This window comes from Chaetodon auriga, chromosome 6 (assembly GCF_051107435.1).
Source record: "Chaetodon auriga isolate fChaAug3 chromosome 6, fChaAug3.hap1, whole genome shotgun sequence".
NCBI lineage: Eukaryota > Metazoa > Chordata > Actinopteri > Chaetodontiformes > Chaetodontidae > Chaetodon > Chaetodon auriga.
In genome coordinates this window covers 10,045,491-10,069,014 of record NC_135079.1, presented here as the reverse complement: position 1 = coordinate 10,069,014, position 23,524 = coordinate 10,045,491, and the positions used below count along the sequence as shown (strand labels likewise).

At 41.5% G+C, this 23,524-nt stretch overlaps 2 protein-coding genes and 1 pseudogene across 6 annotated transcripts; 2 read left to right on the top strand and 1 right to left on the bottom strand.

Annotated features, from left to right (window-relative positions):
• The first annotated feature begins 697 nt into the window (after positions 1–697).
• On the top strand, positions 698–8,621 carry scamp5a (secretory carrier membrane protein 5a). The gene is made up of 7 exons (XM_076733666.1): positions 698–960; positions 1,811–1,891; positions 2,080–2,199; positions 3,186–3,342; positions 3,436–3,537; positions 4,333–4,450; positions 5,624–8,621. Exons 2-7 carry the CDS (start codon positions 1,885–1,887, stop codon positions 5,810–5,812), a joined length of 693 nt encoding a protein of 230 aa, XP_076589781.1. The 5' UTR covers positions 698–960; positions 1,811–1,884; the 3' UTR covers positions 5,813–8,621.
• A 355-nt stretch (positions 8,622–8,976) lies between these two features.
• LOC143322453 (ubiquitin-conjugating enzyme E2 Q2-like) lies at positions 8,977–18,459 on the bottom strand. 2 transcript variants are annotated; one of them, XM_076733662.1, is made up of 13 exons: positions 18,212–18,459; positions 15,204–15,308; positions 14,926–15,048; positions 14,775–14,831; positions 14,523–14,675; positions 13,600–13,684; positions 13,445–13,505; positions 13,264–13,354; positions 13,112–13,170; positions 12,326–12,374; positions 12,134–12,229; positions 11,587–11,653; positions 8,977–11,496 (listed from the first exon to the last, which is right to left on the bottom strand). In XM_076733662.1, the coding sequence occupies exons 1-13, from the start codon at positions 18,368–18,370 to the stop codon at positions 11,465–11,467; spliced, it is 1,137 nt and encodes a 378-aa protein (XP_076589777.1). In that variant the 5' UTR covers positions 18,371–18,459; the 3' UTR covers positions 8,977–11,464. The 2 variants fall into 2 exon arrangements, with proteins under 2 accessions (XP_076589777.1, XP_076589778.1); XM_076733663.1 differs by having other exon boundaries at positions 14,523–14,672; positions 18,212–18,447.
• Positions 18,460–18,473: 14 nt separating this feature from the next.
• On the top strand, positions 18,474–23,121 carry LOC143322452 (UDP-glucuronosyltransferase 2C1 pseudogene; annotated as a pseudogene). 3 transcript variants are annotated; one of them, XR_013077290.1, is made up of 2 exons: positions 18,474–18,535; positions 20,992–23,121. The product of XR_013077290.1 is annotated as a UDP-glucuronosyltransferase 2C1 pseudogene, transcript variant X2 (transcript). The 3 variants fall into 3 exon arrangements; XR_013077289.1 differs by lacking the exon at positions 18,474–18,535 and adding an exon at positions 19,886–20,011; XR_013077291.1 differs by lacking the exon at positions 18,474–18,535 and having other exon boundaries at positions 21,146–21,195; positions 21,287–23,121.
• The last annotated feature ends 403 nt before the right edge of the window (positions 23,122–23,524 follow it).

Below are 23,524 nucleotides of genomic sequence, written 5' to 3'. Positions count from 1 at the left end.
TCAATTGGCTGAAACCACCCAGACATAGCATGTTGTCTGAGATGCTGTATTTGTTTTAATAAACCTGTTTATTTATGAACAAGACAGTATCGGCGGAGAACTTCTTCATCACCTTCACTTCATCGCTGCATCATTTGTTCACAATAACTTGCAGTGTGTCCTAGGATAGACTGGCATCTACTGCTGTATGTTTAGGACATGACTGTCTTTTACCACGTGAGCCGTCCTTGCTTCTCAGATCTTCTGGTGTAGCACAAAACTGAAGCAAAAACTTCCAGGAGATGGAAATCTTCCTCTGACTTATACCCTCAAATCCTGGTTAGAAAACTTGGGGCCACTCTCTCACAAAGTGTACATGCTGCATTTTCTGTCAAATATTTTTTCCACATTATATTCAATTTGTAAAACAAATAAATCTTGCCTTACCTTAAATTTGTGATTTGGTCTGAAAAATGACTGTAAAGAGGAAAAAGTATCTGTGTTTGTCAAACATGTGACGTCACCTCCTGTATATCTCCATCTTTCTGTGTGTTTGTGTGATTTTCGTACAGTAGTGGATGTTAAAAGGCAGCCAATCACATCACATGCTGTAATGCTTCCTCTGATTTTCAGCACTGAGGATAGCATCAGGGAGGGGCGGGGCTTGATGAGACATCTCTACTTTCTGATTGGTCTATTCGGGCCAGCAACAAATCCCGTTTTTTTGTCCTGGGCCCTGGTCCTGCCCGGGCGGGTAAAAGCAGCGGAGTGGGGGTATGTGCGTAAAGAAAAGACCTTACGTCACGTGACCGCCTCTTACGCTCCCAAACCCGTCGTTTGAGAAATAGCGTTGACATTATTTCTGTCCTCACAGCGCCGGATCAGGCTGTTTCCTCCAATGTCTTTTAGTGCCGATTAATGCATAGGATGCTATTTAAACGACCGGAGGGATTCTAGCGACATTCTCGGACTAAACGGGAGGTAAGGCTTTCTTATCGCTGCATTTTCATTCATTACACTCCATCTATGCGAGGGGGGGAATTGGTTGTGCTAAAATAAACCGGATTCCTTGTCCAGTAAAACCTCGAAATGTGTACCCTGGGCGCTTTATTGTGAGAGGTTTGGGCTTGACCTGCTCCGCGTCCGGATGGAGAGGAGGCGCCGTGTCGCGCAGCCTGAAGGACGCTTCTCCATCGCTTGTGATCACGATGCGCCGTGTCCTACTGCAGCATCACTGCCATCCGCCGAAAGAAATACACCTAAAGGACGGCTTTAGGATCCCAGTGCAAGAAATCCTCCAGGATCAGTCGCTTTTTCTTGGCCCAGATTGCTTTATTTTGTGGCAGATTGATGCCCTTCAGAGCTGCACTCACACATCCACCATCATATGCTTTGAAATGTGGCTTACAAACAATCAAATGATGTGGAAGGTGGTTGATTGTGACCTATAAGCAGGTGAAAGAGCTAAACAAACAGCTGTACTAGAATCTGTAAACTCTGTAGGCGGGTAACACACCTATTTTGCGCCCATAGGTTATGAATGCATTTTAGGAATCACGACAAGGCCACACTGTTTCCCTCCGCGCGCATTACACAGCTGTAATATGTGGTCAAATACATGTTAAACCCTGACGATTTAATGAACGATGCACCAGTACGGGTGGATACACTGCGAGGGCTGAGCACCACCTCTAATCAAATCCTATAGGGGTTTAAAGTGTGCATGCATCCACTGGAAGGCCTGTGGAGGACTGTGGCCTGTTGCCTGCAAGCAGAGCAGTGTGAGAGTGATGCTGCACTTCATAACACAGTTCCTGTTCTTCCTCTGCAGTTTGGCTTTGAAGGCAGCTGAGATTGAAGTCTGTGTGCCTGTTTGCAAGTGGAGGAAAATACTGAGCGGTCATCATGGCAGGTGAGCTTTGCTTTCTGTTTAGCCACACAGCGTGCATGAGATTTTAGAGACTGGTCTCAAAGCCGGCTGTGCAAAATCAGCCCATTCATAAAGGCTAAATTGTAGTCCTGCTTGCAGCTGTCTTGACTTGATTTCTTTATGAATTTGGTGTGTGGGCAGCTGCGTTGAACTGTGTCTTTGTATCCTAGAAAACAACTTCCCACCCCTGCCTCGGTTCATCCCCCTCAAGCCATGTTTTTACCAAGACTTCAATGAGATCCCAGATCAGCGTCGCACCATGTGCAAGAGGCTCTACTACCTGTGGATCTGTGAGTGTACCTGCCTCGTGTGTTCACTACCTTTTACTTCAATTTTAAGCATGTATGTTTGCTTGCATCATGCTATGAGCTGTTAACCTGTCCACCGCTTGTGTTTTGTCACGCTGTGTCGCTTTGTTTAACCCAAAATATTACGAGAGGCAAACATCACAGACGGTCCTGTGTCGTGAGACCAGATTGACCGGTTTCGCTGCATGGCACAAAGCCAGTTTAATATTGTTTCTGTTTGCTTGTGCATTTTTATGCATGTTTTGAAATAACTAAGTTTGTTTGACACATATCAGACTGATTTTGATCGAGTGATCAGCAGAAAATGATTAGTTTGATTGTCAATCAATCGCTTCAGGCCGCTTTGAAGTAAAATGTGAAGTTTCTCTGGTTCCAGCTTCCTAAATGTGAAGATTTGTTGTAAACATGCTGCTTTTTTATTGCACATTATTGAGGATTGAATATCTTTGAGTTTTGATGTGGCAAAAAAAGATTTTTGAGGACATCTTGGGCTCTGTGAACCTGTGAGGAGCTTTTTTTCTGTTCAGCTAAGAAAATAATTGGCAGATTAATCAATTAAGCAAACAGTAATTAGTTACAGCCCTTAGTGATAACAGTACATCATAGTAATGTGTCAAACTGTAATATTCACATGTGCGTCATGGTAACTTTTTTATTATCACATAGGTTCTTCACTTGAAAGCAAGAATGTAAGTCTGGTGAAAAGGTACATTAGTTTACACAAAGTGTTTGGTACTGGTAGAGTAGAAGCTGTGTGCTGTGTGTGCTAAATAAGCTGTAGCTCCAGTCTACATTCAAATAGCGTAGCTTCATCATAGAACTGAAAATGTGGTGTTGAGTAGCTGCTGAGATTCACAGTGATTCAGTCCTGCTGAATTATGAGTAATGCAGCCTGTGGGCCGTTCCCCACAGAGGCTTCTGTCTGTCATGTTTTGGTCATCCTTGTTCCTCCTCTGTGATGTTGACAGTGAATAGTGCCACGCTGGCTGTTAATCTGATTGGCTGTCTGGCGTGGATGTGTGGAGGTGGCGGGGCGACCAACTTCGGCATGGCCTTCCTGTGGCTGATCCTCTTCACCCCCTGCTCTTACGTGTGCTGGTTCAGGCCCATCTACAAGGCCTTCAAGTGAGCCAGCTCCGTTCTGAACACCCTCGGCATTTGTAGCTGCTGTTTCTCCCGTATGCATCATTTCTGACGTCTGTTATCCTCTCTATGCAGGACAGACAGCTCTTTCAACTTTATGGCTTTCTTCTTCGTCTTCATGGCCCAGGTGGTGATCAGTATTATCCAGACTGTCGGCATTCCTGGTTGGGGAGTGTGGTAAGAACTTTGAATGAATTAGTGTCAAACACAGACAAACTATACAATAAATATAAATATACAATGTCTGGCTACGCTTTGGCTGGAAAGAAGTACGTTTGCCTTCGTTTGCGTTGGAACATCAAGAGGTCCTGACCAATGTGACAAGTTGGGAGTGAGAATGAGTTGCTTTCTCCATAGATTTATTCAGATTTTTGCCAAAATTTCTCATTCATCTCTGCCTAAAATGAAGGATTGATACCTTGCTGTCCTGTACCGTACTTACCACTGAACAGAGCACAGTTCATGATACCATGAGAAAAGGTTATTCGACAGAGTGATAGATGTCTGCCAGGTCAATCTGGGTCATATAGGGTGCAGACAAAGCTTATGCATAAATATAACAGTCATCAGACTTTCACCTTCAGAAAAGCCTTCAAACAGTGTCCCATATTACCTTAAACCAGGGGTTTTCAAAGTCTGACGCTGGCCTCGCCTCAGACCATACTGAGATCACTGTGTGCCCCCAAAGCCTACATCTCTTTACACTGTGGCAAAGTGGCACCATTAAAAGTTTGCTGATTTAGCTTTCAGTAGTTCCTGTTTGCAGTGTGCTCATGCGTGCACAGACAACTTTTTAAAATATGTCTATCATATCTGAATGTTCAGATTTGATTGAGTTCATAAACTTAGTTGCACCAGCATGCACCTGTCTCTCTTTCGCGTCAAACGGTGTCTTTTGCCCCACATCTCTGCGTTCTGACCAATAATGTCGTAGGTGTGAGATGTTGCTAACACCTCTGTTGTTCCCATCAGTGGCTGGCTGGCTACCATCACCTTCTTCAGCACCAACATTGGCTCAGCTGTGGTCATGCTGATTCCCACCATCATGTTTACTGCGGTGGCCGTACTCTCCTTCATCGCCCTCACAAAGGTGACTTATGCATTTCTACTTCTTGCGGTAAAAATGTTCTAGCTTATTCACCAGAAACAGAATTTTTTTTTGTATTTTTGTGGGTTAATATTTGGTAAAACAGCTCTTTAAAGAAAATTGAGTTCTCCTCCCTTTTTGTGTAAGGAAATATAAACTGTAATGATACTGCTACTATCATATTGTGCTATTATTTAGCATTTTTCAGAAGAGGATAAGACCGTTTCTTGACATTTGTGAAACAACAACTAAGCTTCAAGCCTCTTTCAACAAATCCACATTATTATGGGCCAATAATGCTGTTTAAGTGTGTATTCCACCCAACAAATTGAAGCTAATTGACCTAGCTTGCTAATGCTAGCACTGGTTTCCAGTGGCTATACATGGCATGGTAATTTTGAATTTAGGACTCGTAGTGTCCATGTCAACATCACACATCGGACATACACCTTGAAAACACAAGGAATTGGCAATCATCGTCATCTCAAATAAATGATTAAATGATAAATGATTTGTCCGATATAGGTCCCAATCAGCACGATCACACGATCACAATCTTTTCTCGCCCTACTCTGCCTCTGATTGGCTCACCCTACATAGTCTTACCCTAAGCTAAACCAATCTCATTCCTCATGTCTAAAACTAACCAACCCAACCAACCAGGAGGGGAGGGGATCCTCCTGCCCCCTCCAGGTCCACCACTGATCATAACTGTTATACTATTAATGTACAGTATTTTAATCCTCACACAACAAACTCTCATCATTTGACTCTGTTGATGTGAATGCTTGGAAGTCGTTAACATGGGAATGTTTCCCATCTCAACCATCCGTCCAGGACGATGTGAACAAGGCCTAATGTGCCGAGTCACTGTATTAAGTGCTCAAATCACAGATGGGACTAAGCAATGCGAACAGCGTCTGTCACCCGGCTGCTTAGCTGCCTATATGCCAGTTAGAATGTAAGTGATATAATGGACTATTTTTAGCGGCCGCCCACACAGATGTTGCACCAATCAAATCACAGCCATGTCATCATAAGTGGTTTGTAAAATCCATGCCACCCAGGGAACACCAGTTCCAAAAAAACTATTTTATTTTGACTTTAAATCCGTAGAACCTTTTTTCCTGAAGCACAGTCATGATGGTAAAATGCCTGTATTGAATTACATTGCAGGTTCATAACTTCTACCGTGGCAGTGGTGGCAGCCTGGGTAAGGCCCAAGAGGAGTGGGCTACCGGGGCCTGGAAGAACCCCCACGTCCAACAGGCGGCTCAGCAGGCGGCCATGGGAGCCGCACAGGGGGCCATGCAGCAGAACCAGTACTCAGCAGCTCCCACCTACAACTACGATGACCCGATGTAGGACAGAGGAGGGGGCCGGGCTGCCGTGTGGGAGAGATAAAAAGGGATCAATTAAGAACACAATTCAGAATTAGGTGCCCTTCATTATAACACGGTACAAGCTGAATTCAAACAGAACAAAGTCATGTTTTTGGTGGAAGTGTACTTTTATTGAATTCCGACACACGTGGGAGTCAATCATTTAACTCACATTCAAAACAGCCACTTATTAAAAAGCTGTGGTTTGTTTTGTTTTTTTTAAAAATAAATAAAATAAAATCTCTTATGCTGCTCAATTTTAGCTGGGCAATATGTGTGTGTTTCTTTCCAAAGGAGACACATAACATAGCTAAAAACCACTCCCCTGAGCTCCATCAGTTTATTCAGGTAGGTTCATCTGTGGTGAGCACAGCGCGACTTCTCTGCCTCTGCCTGTGTCACACTATTAAAACATTTAATGACCTTTAATGTGTTTTTTCATGTACTGTAGTGGCTACATTGATAAGAGTGTTTACTTTCATTAGCCTTGAAGGTCACTAAACGCCACAAACATTTGCCCCTCAGTTGCACTGTAGCTGTTTGCCGCTCTGCTGACATTACAAAAGCTCCAGGAAACTTTAATGATTGATTTCTGATTAAATGAACGATTCGAAAATTTTTTTGGGGAAAAAAATGCTTGTTCGCTTTCTTGAGAAAACGGATATGACCATCATGTCTGTATAAATCTGTGACACATATTATCCTTTCAATGCTGGCCAAGAAGTTCGCCTCTGCTTGCTCCGTCTTTAAACTGTTACTTTTTTGTTGAATTGGCCCAAACAGAGTCAGCATTTCAAGATACACAAAATGTAAAAGTTTACAGGAAGGTGAATAAAAAGTATCAAATAATTTGTCTCGAACATAATTGAAACCAGACGTGCGCTGGAAGCAGAATCCAGCACAAACCAAGCCGGTATTTCCCAACTGTTTCTGAGAGAAAACCCTTTGCAGCTCATGTTTTGGTGACCTGTTTTATGTTTCTGATGAGCAGTCGCTCTTCATCAGTGAGCCTTTCAGTTTAATTCACCCTCTCTTTTACAGTGCGTGACAGCTGGATTTTAGTTCTACCTGTGAAGCCCTTTGAGTGTCAGCGTGTCGGGCTTTTGTCTCCGTTTATCGCCACCACCCGACCGTTCGGGGCGTTTGGTTTTCCTCATTACACGCTGGTCATGTGTTTCGCAGGTTGATTTCAGTGAAATAAATTATTATTACGTGTTAAAGTGAAGCACACGGAGTATTTAGGATTGCTATTCATTGGATAAAACATTCCAGATCAACGTTGTACAGGTTAAAAGTATGAGAAAACCAAAACACTTGCAGTAAATATTAACAATCATTGTTGTAGGTGGTCATAGCGTTGTATGAAGTGATGGATGTTTCCCCCCTTTGGCCAATTCTCCCACTTTACCCCTACATGTAAATGCTTAAACGACTACTTGTTTCTGAAGCTCTGGATTTCAGGCCTTAGTGTGTCATTCTGTGGCTGTTGGTGTTATTCTATGAGTAGGTGTAATATGATATTTATATAAAAGAAAATCTAAAATAATTCAAGCCGATTATTTCTTTACCAAGTGAAGCTGAAAGAGAGAATATTTGTGCGTCGCCCTCGTGAGGCCGACAGGGTCGGATACAGTAGATGGTTATTACAGTAATACAGTATTAGACTTGAAACAGATGTGAAGATTCGTGTCTGAATGCTCGTTATTTCAAAACCTGTGAGTCGTCTTGTCTGATTGTGATGATGTGGTATTCAATAGGCTGCTTGTTTTACTTTTTAGTTGTTTTTTTGTACCACCCTATTCTGTGTATTTTGGATGACGTGTGGATGAGTCTGACCGACGTGTCTGTTCTTGTGTGTCTTTTCTTGACTGTGGGTAACAGATTTAGATTTTTTTTTTAAATTACTATTTGAATTGTTTTTTGAGATTTTAAGTGAGGTTTGCACTGGGTTTCCTGCTGACTTCAGTGCAAACTAAATTCATAGTGAATCACAGTGGAGCAATACTAACATCAATATATTAAATAGTAGAATTATTGGGGTCAAGCGGGGTCCTGTTGCACAGGCTTCACATATAGACATGAATCGGAACGACCGTAACATAAATGGTCATGAATTGAAAAATGGGCCTGTTTTTATGTTGGACACCACTAGTACAATTTAACAACTGCATAACATTTTCACCAGCAGATGCACATACAGTAGTAATGAAGTGAAACCCTGTAAACCGTACCAGTCACACGCTCATCTGTTAGTAAATGCACAAAGTTCAGCTGATCAGTTCTATAAATTCAGTGTAAAATATGAACAAAGATGAACAAACAAGCTACTTTTCTCTGTGTGGAATAAGTTAACATGGTCTGTGGTGAATTTTGGATCAGTCTAAACTTTCTGCCATATGTACATACAGCACAATTAATGTGATTATGGAAATTACAGCTGTATAGTTATCGTGTAGCAGGGACTGCAGCGTTAAGACTCTGCAGTTCATGTTGCTGTATCAAAGCTTCTGAAAGCCATTTCCCATTAACTCCATGTTCCCACATGTACTGTATGTTGTTTGATATGTATTATCATGTACTATACCATAACTAGATATAAATATAATTACTTGAGGTGAGGTAAATATTTGCCATGGATAGGCACATTCAGTCGAAACATGCTCGAATTAGGTGAGTGAAATGTTTGAGGAGGCTGTGTCTCCATGAGTGAAGTAAATGAGGAATACATTTTTGTGTATTACTTTTGTATTATTTGGTCTTACCCTAATAGATATTAAACAGTTCTTGTTGCACCCCGTTTTGTTATTTGATGAGTTTGCCTCTTCTCCTACATCACTGTAGATGTAGAACCGTGAAGCTCCATATTAGATGAGTTTGACAGATGGAGCTTTCCTATTTTCTTTTTAATTTATACCAAATTAAGTAGTTCTTTCCAGAAAAAACCTGATTGATAATCTTTGATGAGGATTTGCAGGGCTGTAAGACAGGACACATCACTCTTTTATACATTATCATTAAAGTTGTTCCAGCAGAAATTCATTTAAAATATCAATATCAGACCAATAAACCTGCAACCCAATAAGACAACAGAGAACTAATTTATTGAAACATTCTAATGACTCAAATAATCAAAGGGAAACCAGCAAAACAGCGATAACCTTAAAATTCTTTATTCATAAACTTGATGCAAGTTTACAAATTACTGTACATGGTCAAAATTTCTTCAAATGGAGAATGAAAAACAAAAGAGAACCAAAGTGAACCAACGGTGCCAGAAAATGAACTGACAATTGAGATAAATGAATCTTTTCAACACACAGTCCAGTTAGAGAAGCGTGCAAGTCTATTCACCACGGCATGGCCACCAAACGTCACTCATCTCTTCATGTCCCCTCTCACCAGAGTTTTGGCTTTTGGGTGGGTGAGTGGGGGGTGGGGCGATCACACAGGTGGATAAAGGCTGTGTAGCAGGGGAGGTTGTACTTCAAAGTTTAAGTCAAAGTTCATGGCCCGACTTTCCTGAGCCGTCAGACAACACAGGCCGTTAAGAGGCGAGGGCGCTTCTTGATAATGATACCCGATAATTCCTCCCCCCTCAGCGATATCAGACATGTAACAGGATGTGGAGCAGTGTGCTCAGAAAATACACAAAAAAATGTTTTTTCTGCTTTTTAAAATACTTCGCTCAGACGGTGTTTGTTGTTAGAAGTGACCTCTCCAGACACAATGCTCCAGTTGTGCAAATATCTTCATGGGGAATATTTTAAGATCACACACTGAAATCAAATCTATTGGGATGAAAAAAAACAAAAACAAAAACACTACAGTGGGTTTGATGAGCTGTTACATGTGGTGGTCAACATGCGACTGCGAACCTGTTAAAACAGCATCTTTCTGTAAATGTCCTTCTTGCATTGCCTGAATGAATAGAAACATGTGGCCCATTATATTGTAAAGCTGGTTACATTTTCTGCTTTAGACATCAGATCAGTGGGCGAGAAAGCCTAAACGTCAGCGCTGCAGAGCGATAATCAATTCCAGAAAAGAATCCAAAACCCAACATGTACATGTACAGATCCCCTCCTAAGTGTTGTTTGTTACCTGAGTTGCCAGTCAAACATACTTTTGCAGACAGTGTTGAATAAACTGCAAAAGAGCGAACAGATAGAGAGATAGATACAGTGTGTGTCCTGTAGTATTTGGGGGGGGGGGGGGGCAGTACTGAAGATGTACTACATTATATTGCATGGTCAGAGTTAAAACATACAAAGTTTCGTCAGTTCTCATCACACTACAAATGATCCTTCTTGTTATACACCAAGAGCGACATGGAAACACATCTGTGGTATATCGTTGTGGCAAAGGAAGCCCTGCAAATGAGTGTTTAGCCCCTGGGGGTGGTTTCCAGCTGCATGTAAGAGGGTAGCAGTGTCAAATCTAAACCGGGCGGGGGAAAAGCACTACAATCAAAAATGCTGTGAAACTGGGCAGAATGATGAAAAAACACATCCAAAAAAACCTTCATTTAGTCCCTCTGTAAAGGCCATCCCAGCACGGTGACTGTCATCAAATCCAACTATGTTTCGTAACAGCGGCTGAGGCTCCTGTGCAGCACGCAGTTTACGTTTCACACACAGGGCTTCATTTTCAGCATCAAACCAGCCATCAACCTCTACAGCTGTAATCAAGAGAAAGCCCAATAGCCAAACTGAGCACTTGCAGGCCGACGTGTTAACAGAAATAAGGCAAAAAGAGCTCTTTAGCTTCGACGTTAAATCTGTTAGAACTTCCAAAATGACGCCATAACGCTGATCTTATCTTCTTCTAGTGAAAATATATCTATTTCTCCTCCTTCCAAGATATGCTATACGCAGATTCTGAGATGTTTCAGTGTCCTTTGGCCCTGTTTTATTATTAACCACTGGTGAATTTGTTCACCGACAACACTTTCAATAACATTGAAGCACTTTGATTCTGCTTGGCTGAATATTCTTCACACATTTTAAAAACAAGGGCTGAGAGATACAGAGTGGCAGGTCATCTCAAGTCAAAGATAAGCTTCCAAAATAGGAAAATTGGCTTATTTATTGTCTAGAATGCTCAAATAATAAAAACAATTGCCAAACAATATTTCTAAAACAATATTTGCAGTTATGTACCAGTTCATTTCCAAAAGAAAAAAAGGGGGGGGGAAACAGCCGGGGTCAATAAAAACAGGTGCAGTGAGGTGCCACTCGAAGAGCTTCAGCATCAACCTTCTTTTAAAATTCCCATTCAAAGCGGGTGACTGGCTGCTTGTGAAGCCCACTTTGTCAAAGCAGCTAAAGAAAAAGCATTTCCCCACATTTAAAGGGCGAAAGATTTTTTTTTTTAAAGACAAATGAGCATATTTAGAAAACAGGACTAGTGATACCCTCATGTCCACCCCCTCACTGAAACACTGAGAGGAGAAGCCAGGTGATACCAGAATAAAGTCTTTCCTGGAGCGGGGCAAAGGAATACCTGTGAGCCAGCGAGATGGTTTCCACGAGAAAGATGATATATCCCCAGTCAAGTCAGAGGGGGAAAATATTCCAAAGAAAACAAGATACTTTGACCCAAAGACATGTTCTCAGTGCATAGTGGGAGTAGCTCCTTACCCGTCCTCTTTCGGTGGTGTGTACCAGCCTGTAGGAACAGAGAGAGAAACTGCTTTGCCGGTGCATCCATACCATTGTCTGTCTGCTGAGGCCCAAGCATTCACAAATATTCACTCACCATTCTTTTCATGAATCTGCACGAGGGATTTGTATGACTGTTGTGCTCTGGCAAGATTGTACTGGTTCTGAAAAGCAAATGATGTTCTGTCAGACGTACAGAAATTGCTCACTCTGCAGGCACTAGTGCATATAAACAACCAATCAATGAAAAACACTTTGTAAACGTAAACGCAAGTTTCGCTATGACAACGTCCTCCTTGTCACATATAAAGTGATGGGGGAAAAGCAGCGAGGGGGATTTCAACACATACAGCCATTAAGAGGCGGTCACTAGCTGTTGTAGAATCTACCTGGAGATGCATATAAGTGGCTTAAGTTAATGAAATCACACTAATTTTAACCGGTTATGAGACACTTGAAATGACGGGTGTACAACAGATCAAAGATTTAACTCTTTTCCCGTCACTTGAAACGTAACAAGACTGCCGCACTGTTTAACGGCCTCAATCTCTCTCTGACTGCAGGCTTTTCGCCCCACCAGAAACACTTCTGCCTTTAGATGCGGTCGACTGACAGGCTGAGAGCTGACTCATGTCATCAGTTACCTTATTGGCTCCAAACTGCACTCTGGCTTTTCCTTTAACCAGAGTTGCATTTATCTGCATAATGACAGACTCTATGGAATAGGCACTGCTCCAGCCCTGAAAAAGAAAAAAAAACACACACACAAAATATTCATTCTGTTGTTCAAGTTGAGGAAAATAATGTCATAAGGTGTGTCAAACTCATTTATATACCTGTTTTGTGAGAAGTTCCATGCACAAGGCCCCTCCTCCGAGAACATAACTGAAAGAGAAAAATAAAGATTCACTATCACAGATTAGTATTGAATATTCTATGTTAAAGCTGTTGTGAACATTTGATCAAGAAAGTGTTCACTAGACCGTTTGCAAATTTGTTGTGCTTCAATTTCACAAAGAGGCCGTTTGAATCTGTTGTGACTGCAACTTTTGGATGTGCAAAGAAATCCAAGCTGTAATTTTCAGGCCAACTGATTTTTGCCTGTCATTAATAATCAGAACCCTTAAAAGAATCTGTATGATTTGAGATGCACGATGGAACTGTATCACAGTGTTAAAGCACTGAATGAATTGCCAAAAAGTCTTGAAGCTGAATTGCACTGGTTCATGGTGATGCTTTTAAGAGTCAGAGGCGATAATTTGCAGCCAGTCATGAACAAACCACATAGCCTGTGCGACGCGGCATGAACATAAAGTCCACCCTGCACCTAAATCATCAAGTGATTCCTCGAAGGATCTGACATCAGCTTTGTAAGCAAGCAAAGCACAGTATCACCACATCTGCAAACCCAACATATGGTGTGAGACATTTAGACTTAGTACTGCACCATCTGAGTTTTTCAATTTCCATCCATTAACACTGTGAGTAAATCTCTCCAAAAAGTTCGAAATCCATCTCAAAATTGTGCGCACAACAAATGTGGACCAAGTCCCAGCCAGTGAATACTTTCTTTAGAGCATTTCATGTGCAAACTGAGCAGAGGGAGATCACTACACACTCACCCTCCGGAGAGCACAGGTGAGACAACCCGTACAAAAGGTGGGTCAAAAGGAAAATTATCCTGTCACATGGAGAAAGAAAAAAAACCTTCAGTGTTGAGAAATCTCTTCCCCTCCCCCCAAAACCATGCGACAAATATTATCACAGGACTCACTTTATAAGAGAAATTGAGCAGAATGTAGTCCACCCCTTCCTTTTCTTTTAAGACCTGCAAGTCACTATGTAACGGACTATCTGGGTCTACCCTGTACGGAAGAAACATGAGTCAAATCTGACACAAAGCACAATATTTGCAAAGCAGTAAAATGTTAAAAGCAACTGAATGAGACACTTACGTCCTTAACTTGACGTGCCATTCATAAAGGCTGTCACTGACTAGTTCGACTGAATAAATACCTGTGAAACAGACACAGAGCTTTACGTCAGTCTGCTGCTGAGATTTTCAAACAACAAAAGTCACCACTGCAGGGAAATGTGTCATTGTAGTCACCCGTCTTGTAACTCTGTGATCTGTAGATCTCCCTGAGTTCCTTCATTAGGCGGTCTGAGGCTTGCACAGAGCCAGACACTGCACCCTGCAACATAAATCAGAGGTGACTCACACAGATGGTAGGACACCAGGACAAATAACAAGATACCGTATAGCGTGGAGGTGGGGAGGACATCAGGGCAGTCAGACGTGCTGAGGTCCAGCAATTTGAATCAGTTCAGTTTAGCATTAAGGTGGGATCATTTCACCAGCGGTCTGGTGTTTTCTTCCTGATTGCAAAAATGACATGAAAAGATTTCATGATTCCAGGAAGCATCGTCACCTTCACCGATGAGGCCACTGTGTCACCTGATAATGTCGGGCTGTGCTGCAGCAAAAGTTGAGAGCCAACTAAACGTCTCGCTGGACTGCTTAGCGTTTTTATCTGCCGGCAGCAGCCACACAGTGTCAGCAGTGAAAGGAACGATGAGTCTGCGTTTCGGATGTAGTTCTGCTGTTCACCTGAACATGGCCAAAGTGACTGAGAAATGTCATTTGTCAGCGGGAGTAAAAGAGAAGATGTATAGCATAATCCTCTAGTGCTGTGAAACTATCCAGGAGTAGGGTTAGTTTCCTATAAACAGTTTTAGCCAACGTTTATTCGAAAACTGCAGTGTTTCGACCTTCGCAGCAAACAAAGGATGATCTAAAAATTGACTCTGAGTTCTTGTTATTTATAATGTCAATTACCAACAAATGTGAAATCTAATGAGATATGATCAAGTATTTAAAAGGATGTGGATTTGATACTAGCATCTGATTCAATAAAATGCTGTTGATGTAAAAAAAGAAAAAAAAAAAAGGAAAAAGCAGCTCCTCCACTTCACCAACAATCAATAAAACTCAATAAAAAAAAAAAAAAAAACAAGTAAATGTTCACTTACATTCAAGTGATCCTGTCTCTGGTTTTTACGAATCTTTTCCAAGATGGCCAGATTTTCTTTTTCTATCCCGTCATCTTCTGACTTTTTTCCATCTGCTGGCTCCTCTTCTTTCATGTCATAATGGTCCAGGTCTTGGTCCAGGTCAATGTCCTGCTGCCAGTGTATCAGTTATGTTTAGAAACAGGATGTAAAACAAACCAGACCATTAAGCTATAAAGAATATGACTGCAGTGAATGAATGCACATAGGTACCTCTCCCATTTCTTCCTCCTCTTCCTCTTCAGATGTCACCTCATCTGGCGGCCCGTGCTGTAGTGTGTTGAAACATTGTGAGTAGACAAACACTGAGTTTTCAAGTGCAACAAAAGACACACTGAATTTTACTCTTGTTTTAGGTCAGTACCTTTCGCTCTTGAGTAATAGGGCCAGCAGGTAGAGGCTGGTCGAGCATTTCTACATCTGGATGTTGTGGCAGGTTGTAAAGCCGACAGAGATCACAAATGAGGCGCTTCAACTGCTGAAGAAGCTGCGGGTGAAATCGGCCAGATAAAACAACAATAATGAAGACCACTCTGCTGTTGAACGATTCTACCAAGTTTTTACTGTTATAGCAGTAAACTTATGTGACATAGCCATTTTGAACGAGCCTCTGTGAAGCTGGATCCACATCGACCAACTTACCAACGTGCTGCCTTTTCTCACATCCTCTAAGCGCTCCAACACCTCAGCCAGACTAGGATCATCAGAGTCAACAAACCATATTGGGGGTGTTGAGGGATACGATTCCTGCAACAGAGGCAACAGCGCAACATGGAAATTTAGCCAATCGTGCTTGTATTTAACAGCTTTCTTCTATACAGCTTGTATATCAAAACTTAACAGAGAACACTACTCTTATGAAATCAAATGTTGCCCAGGGAAAGCTCATCTTATAGCCAATGCTGCAGTTTAGCCCAAATCTATAAATGATTTCCGACCAAAACTCTTAACCCACACAGCCACCCACTGAACAAAATGATTTGTCTGCCGCCTGCAACAGTATCTCCAGCACTGGATGGCAAGTGGCCGAGTGCTGCACTGAGCCTTCGAATTCTGGATGGGTTATGATTTCAAATTTTTTAGGACAGTCACTAAATTGCAAATATCGTCTTGTCTTAAAGTATATTTTCCTTGGTTTTTTTTAACCTGTGTGGGTGCAATGTAGTTGAAGTAGATCCCTCTCGTGTGTGAGTGAAGAGTACCTGCATGTTACTGCAGCTGGTGAGTAAGCACATGCTTCAGGTAGTGAGATGTAACAGTGTCCAGATGAGCTTAGGTTACAGCCTGACAGTGTTAGAAGACAGGGTGTTTGCTGCTTCCGAGGAAATAAAGTTGCTGTTTACAAATGGCACCACAGCGTCTCAATACCATCCTTCATCAGACTGCTCTGCTCAGCCAGTTACAAGCTCTGCCAGAGCTGGTTATTAGCTATGAGCCAGGCTAAATGAGTCCAAAGAAACCAGCGCGCTCACAACTATGGTAAGACAGGTAAAGCTAGATGCTAGCATATCACAAGTCTACCAAAACTATGCACAGTCATTTACAAGCCAAGCACTCTCACTGTGTGTGTGTGTGTGTGTGTGTGTGTGTGCACATGTCCACGTGAGCAGGGTGGGGTGGAGGGACGAAGAATGGTCGAAAAGTTCCCAGTGAATACTACATGTTATCTTTGCTTGAAATGCCCTTTCCTACGTCAAAATAGACCTTTATACAGCTGCTAAGTCATGCGTGACTTCAGACTTCAGTTTACATGACTTAAGATGCATTGACAACATATCAATTAAATTGGAGTTTTATTACTTTGAACGACTTTGGCTGACATGACGCATCAATGATGGTTTGGTTTTCAGACACTTTTGTGTTATTAAGCACCAAGTCAGACATATCAGAGCTCCCACAAAAATTGCAAGCATAATTATGACTTGTATGTTGAAGAGAACATTATTTAGAAGGAAAAATCTAGTAATTATAGTAATTCTGATACAAACAAGTCATAAAAAATCATTCTTGAGCAGATTGTTATTGCCAAGCACCTGCAAAAATATGTTGACCTACGTATGCCTCCTGACTATTGCATGAACAAGGCTTAAGCCACTGAATACAAACAGCCGTCATTCAACATTTCAGCTATCTCAGCTATGTGATCCAGCACAAACAAAAACCAAAGCCAAAGAAGATACTCACCGTGGATTATGTCCCAACAGAGCAAATCAGTGCATCCCCACAGATAATGATTGTAGTGGTTCCCAGTCCAGTTCCTGGGTACTCCAGGCCCTGCATATTTTCCTTTACCTGTTCGTCCTATAATTGATTGGCTAAATCAGGTGAGTTCAGCCGATCAAGTACTGCTGACCACACGTGATCCAGCTAATCAGACATGGGAAACATGCAGGTCTTGGGGTACCCAGGGGCGGGATAGACTGAACTACATGGTGGGACCACATTGTAATTACTCACTCCTCTGTTTTTTAGAGGGAAGACTGTGAGGCCAAATGTTCTCAGGTTTCTTTGAGGTTGATCTCAATCAAAGGCGATGCAGACTGACTCAGCTTAAGTCTCAACATGACACGGCTATCAAAACATTTTAACAAGCCTGCCTGTGTCCCCACAAATGAGCACAAGTGGAAGTGTACGTGTGTGTTTTCTGCTTACAGATGAGGATGTGGTCAGGATGGTGTGTGCCTCCTGAACCATACAAATACAAGTGCCATGACAAGAGAGCGCTCCAGTTGCTCGAGACATCACCTACACTTTGTGATGATTAACATCATGTTTGAAGATTATTTACATAACTGATAACGTACACACACCGCTTCAAGGAGTTTGTGTTGAAATGCAACAAAATACCAGGCCCATCTGACGTTGTGTATCACGTCAGGTACATATTTTAGCAAAATTTATATCACGTTGCAGCTACGACCACATTGTTAGCTGTTTAGAAAAATAACACAAAGTCAAGTACAGTGGAGACTCCTTCATATCTACATTATATCGCTGTGTACATATTTTAGTGTCCTGATAAAGGAGCCATTAACGTCACAGCTTTAATATGTGCCAGTAAGTTCGTCAGAGGGATCGGTCTATTTACTGACGAGGCAGAAAATACAGTAGAACAACACACCGTTAAACCGCCTCTATTGAACGTTAAAGGTGTTTAAGGGACATTCTGCTGTGTGCCTGTGAAGATTAACGGACAATTTGAAATATACTTAAAAACATCAGTGATTTCGCTCAAGTCCCGCTTTGGCTCAGCTAAATAACGTCAAGATTAAACTATATACGCAGGTTCGGTAGTCAGAAAGTTAGCAGCCGTAGTACTACAAACAGTAACGTAGTTATTTTGGCTAACAAGACAAGCTAGCGTCAACGTTACTTTCAGTAAAGAGGAGGCTAGCAAAAGCTACCGCAGCGTCGTTACAAATCGACGTTTTCTCGTATACTTTTTCAAAGTGAATTTATCACTGGTGCTGTGTCGTTTTCTTTAAACAGTGGGATTATTTACACCTTGATGTTTTAACACAACACGGACATAAAAGCCAACACTTTAACTGTATTTAATTTGTAAACACGGAACATTCCGCGGAAAGATTTGGTTTCAGTTGATAGTCAGTAGCTGTGTTAGCTTGTGCGCAGAGCTGGCCTGGACTCACCGTGATGTTGCAGTGAATGATCAGCAGCTTATCTCCTGTTACGTTGAATTGGCAGCTGAGTTCGTCAGGTTTCCAGTCTATTATTCTGAATCTTTCGTGATTTGGGTCAAAAATTGACTCCAAAAACTTCAATTCGGCCTTCAGCCCCGAAACCGACATCTTCTACTCATCTCAAACCACCAGGCCGCTGGCAGAGGGGAAGTCGGGGCGGGATGTGACCGCGCAGTTGAGTCGGGTCTACGGATCTCGCATGTTAGCGTGAGAACAACAACAAAGGGCTGGAGGGTGAGGTTCATCATGTGCACTGTCAGAACTATTTGACAGGTAGGACACACCACAATTTCTATTTCATTTATATGTGCTTCACTATATTTCATTTGGTTTTACTTTTTTGCTGTATTTTTTGTTATTACATGATTTTATTTAATTTCATACCAGTATTCACAACCCACAGGGTCTTAAAACGGGATGAAAACATTCTAAATGACTTCTACATGTATATGCTAAGTATACAATATATAATATACTGGCAAACAACAGCTGGGCAGGGTGGGCAGCTGGCCTGGGCCCCCCAGACCAGAGGCCCCAAAAGCCCCACATTCACTGTGTGTCAGTTGGGTTGTTTGCAAAGTTCTTTGGGAGTTTCAATGTCAATGTCAACTAGGTCCTGAATTATTACTTAATCCTGTCTCAAACTCCAGTTTTAAAACATTTCACACTTTTAGTTTGGACTGTACTCAGAGTTTTTGGAGTTGGTATAGTTGGGTCTCTGTGTAAAATATAATAAAGCTGCCACTATTTGCATGCAGTGTGCTGTATGCTTGATGGGAACTTGCAGACAATAGGGTCCCAACAGCAAGTATTTGCTCTGGGGCATCCAAAGGCATAATACAGGTTTGATTAACAGGTAAGCTGTTCCACTGGTAAAGTTCCTCTTTTAGCTTTTTAATTTGATATTAATGACAGCAACGGTAGTAGTAGTAATGTCACCATGTGACTTTTGTTAATTTTACATCATGAACTGCAATAGAAATAAGTCTTGGCTTTGTGTCTTCTTGGCACCTCGACACTTTGAATGTCGAATGAGCTAAACAGGAAAAAAAATCCATGTATGTATGTTACATCAACAGCTGTCGTCATAATGTTCCTTTATGGAACATTGCTGTTTTATCTTGACATTTTCTGTTTTTTTCTTTTTTCTTTTTTAATGCAGAGGCTGATTTAATGAACACAATAATCCTAATATTAGCAGACCCCCCTGTAAGTCCCCACCTTTACTCCTCTCTCCACCCTGCAGGTGTCTTATAGTTAAACACAGGTACCCCATGTAACACAATATCCTAAACTCTCTGTGTGTCTGTGCTTTTTGGAAAGTGGAGCATTATTGTTGGACATGGGTGCAGCCGTTGTGAAAACTGGACTTATTAATATTATTTCTCTGTTCAGGTAAACAATCTTGAACCATTTTATGTTAGGTGTACTGACTTGACACTAGATGGCACCACAGATAAACATGCCCTGCTTACAACTAAACGTGAACTCTTTTTGTAGCCGTGCACGCGTTTTAGGTCAGGGTCTTTATCTGCAGCAGTACACACCTTCTTTTGCAACAGAACTGTACGTAGTGCATTGCATGTAACTACATGTCAGCAAGTCATGAGTTTGAAGGACTGACTAAGAGGCGCTTTCACCACTCAGTCAACAACTGTGCACAATACCTGCCAACTTATTGAAGAACTAATACCATAATTGAACTGGTACTTTGAAGTTGGATTACCTTTCCTGTAACAGTGGATTTTGGTAAGTGTTAATGAAAAGCTTTATTATGAGCATGTGTAAAGTAAAAACAGCTATGGAATGTGGAAACATGATAGTGAGAAATTACTGTTTTCTGTTCAAGTCTTGGTTGTTAAAATGGAAATGTGAGGTTTTAACAGAAGGTAATGCTTGCTGTCAGTTATTGCAATCCACTTATGTTTTCATTTAAATGTATTAAACATGCATACATTAAACACCAGTCAGTCAATTGGGAATGACAGAAAAAATTCCAGTGAATTTTGCTGCTTTTGTGACTCTTTTGTTTTTGTTTAGCCATTTCATCAGTGGTGGAAGACGTATTGTTTACTTCACTTAAAGTAGCAATAAAACTATAGAAAAATACTCCATTGCAAGTGAAAGTCTTTCATACACAATCTTAAGTTCAGCAAAATTTACTTACCAAGTGGTTTTTGTTCTGCAGTAAAATGTCTACCATGACTAGTATATTATGAAGTATTACATTATTATATTGTTACCACTGATGTCTAAGTAGTATTTTACTGTTGTACCTGGCTGAGGTGGAGTTAGTTTTAACTACTGTAATACAACTGGGCTGTTTTTTCCAGTGCTTTCAAATAGGGGTGGAGCCCCTTGTGTGAAATTTTGGATAATTTGATCCTTTTGACCTCAGTTTTGGGGGGAAATGTTTCTTTGGTGAATGTGTTAATGACTCATAGACATGAAATGCAACACGGGGCCCCTACCACTGGTTTAATCTTTAACAAGCTTTACAAGCACATCATATATTCTTATGTTAATTTTTAATCTGCAGTAACAAACTGTCAAATAATGTAGTGGAGTGGAAGTATAAAATAGCATCAAATGGAAATAATCAGGTGCTTGAGTACATTTTCTTACCTCTTTCCACAACTGTATTTCATGTTATAGTATGGCTGCAAACACAAAAACATGCAAACCAGAAAGACAGTGCTCTCTTATCTACTTGTTGTTGTGTTTTTAAGGTCTCTGAGGGACTTCGGCATGAAGCTGCCTCATTCATCTCTGGTTACCTTTGCTCTGCTGTTTATACAACTATCCGATGCGTCTGGGGGTAAAATCTTGGTGTTCCCATTGGATGGAAGCCACTGGGTAAACATGAAAGTACTCATAGAGGCACTGCATGCCAAAGGCCATGAGATCACCGTGGTCCGGGCATCTGATAGCTGGTACATCACTGAAAAGTCTCCTTTCTACAACTCTGTCACCCTCACCAGTAATGGATTTGAGCAAAACTTTGATACCTTTTTGTCTCGACAGCTGGATATCCGGCTTCGGAGTAAGCAAACCTCTTTCTGGTCTCGCATGCAGACTCAAATGGAGCTGAACAGGGTGGTTGTGGAGCAGTTCTCTCAGTTCCATAAGGGAATGAGTGAACTGATCATTCAGATGTTTGAAGATAAAAGCCTGATGCAGACTTTTCTTGAAGCCAAATATGATGTGGTTTTGACTGACCCCGGCATCGGTGGAGGGGAAATGCTGGCACGTTGGCTCCAGGTTCCTCTTGTTTTTAATGTAAGATGGACCGTTGAAGGAGAAGCTCATTTCCTTATTGCCCCCTCACCTCTGTCATACATTCCTTTCACTGCAACAGAGTTGACAGATAAGATGACTTTCCCTCAAAGAGTCACGAATGTTTGGAGTTATATCCTCGGGATGTACACAATGTCATCCATCGCAGCACCTCATTACAAACCAATAGTTCAGAAGTACTTTGGTCCTGATGTGGACTACTCATCGCTTTTACTGGATGCTGATATATGGCTTATGAGGAATGATTTTGTCTTTGAATTTCCACGTCCAACGATGCCAAATATAGTCTATATGGGTGGGTTTCAGTGCAAGCCCCCAAAGCCACTTCCTGCAGACCTTGAGGAGTTTGTCCAGAGTTCTGGAGACCATGGGGTCATTATGATGACCTTGGGAACTTTAGTTGCGAAGCTTCCTGAAGATATCGCTGAGGAGATTGCTGCAGCCTTCGCCCAGCTGCCTCAGAAGGTCTTGTGGAGGTATATGGGAGAAAGACCAGCAAACCTGGGCAACAACACATTAATGGTCAACTGGCTGCCACAGAATGACCTCTTAGGACATCCCAAAACTAGAGTTTTTGTGACCCATGGTGGCACTAATGGGGTTCAGGAGGCAATTTACCACGGAGTTCCTGTGGTTGGGCTTCCTTTATTCTTTGATCAGCCTGACAACCTGTCCAGAATTAGAGCAAAGGGAGGAGCAGTGATAGTGGATATTGCCATGCTCGATAGACACATCTTTGCAGATGCCCTGAAGACAGCTCTTTACGATTCATCTTACAGGGAAAACATGCAGACGCTCTCAAGGCTGCACAGAGATCAGCCCATGAAGCCACTGGACCAGGCAGTGTTTTGGATAGAATATGTGATCAGACATAAAGGAGCCCGTCATCTGAAGACACAGTCCAACAAAATGTCCTGGTTTGTGTACAACTCTGTGGATGTCATTGCTGCTTTATTGACAGCTGTCATGGTTATAACATTCTTCTGCATTTCAGCTGTAAGGCTACTGTGGAGAATTATTTTTGCTGGGAAGAAAGTTAAACAACAATGACATAGAAAATGAAATGTGGGTTTTGTGTGTGGAATCGACGCATCACCAAACATTAACCAACAATTATCTCTGTGTGTGATGCTGCTAAAGTTGATGTCATTACGGAAAATACTGCAACATTTTTTTTAATTGATAAAATGTGTTAAATGACTTGTCTTTGACATTATTAAGGCTCATAAATATATATACCAACAGTATTTCCAAAAACCCCAAAGAATGAAGAGATGTTTTCAGTAACAAATATGTATTTGTCATCTAACACAAATACATACAACAGTGTTTGGCAGTGATTTAAAATACGTTTGGAGTGCAGCCTTTTTTTGATTTCACATTTTTTGGGATTGACTCAATCAGTAAGTGCACGTTTGTTACGGTATTACAAATAGAAAAAAAGACCTGAAATTCCTTAACAGATGGTAAATTAGGAATGCATGAGTGAGCTAATATATGACTTATTGATGTGGATATTACTGTAAACATGACCTGAATATGATGATTAAAATCTTTTTTTGTCTGTGTGAACAAATCTTTATTTGACAAGTGACAGAAAGAAATAATGACAACATTTTGAATACTTATGCATCCCTCCCCATGGCAGCATTCCTCCTAATAGCCCCCCTAACAGTCCTCCCCAGGGCCTCCCATGAACTGCTCACTCATAGGTAAAATGTAATGTACAGTGTAATCTGTTCATGACCTTTGAGCTTGTTTTGTACTTGTTCTGTACTAGCTCAAATAACACAATGTTGTGAGGCGGTAGTCATCTTTGGACTGAAAGTTTTTTGGCAGCTGTAAGACCCCCCAGCAGCATCTTACACTGTCTGTCATTTAATCTTAAGTGTGATTCATCACTGAGCAGCAGCAAAGTTGGAGTGGGTATTATGGCCTTACCTATTCTGACAAAACTTTGGATAC

Coding starts and splice junctions, on each gene's coding strand:
- LOC143322453 (XM_076733662.1), bottom strand. CDS start 18,370: ATGTCGGTTTCGGGGCTGAAGGCCGAATTGAAGTTTTTGGAGTCAATT. Junction 14,832..14,925: donor CTATTACTCAAGAGCGAAAG/GTACTGACCTAA, acceptor AACACACTACAG/CACGGGCCGCCAGATGAGGT. Junction 12,230..12,325: donor TGGAACTTCTCACAAAACAG/GTATATAAATGA, acceptor TTTCTTTTTCAG/GGCTGGAGCAGTGCCTATTC.
- scamp5a (XM_076733666.1), top strand. Junction 2,200..3,185: donor GCTCTACTACCTGTGGATCT/GTGAGTGTACCT, acceptor TGATGTTGACAG/TGAATAGTGCCACGCTGGCT. Junction 4,451..5,623: donor CCTTCATCGCCCTCACAAAG/GTGACTTATGCA, acceptor ATTACATTGCAG/GTTCATAACTTCTACCGTGG.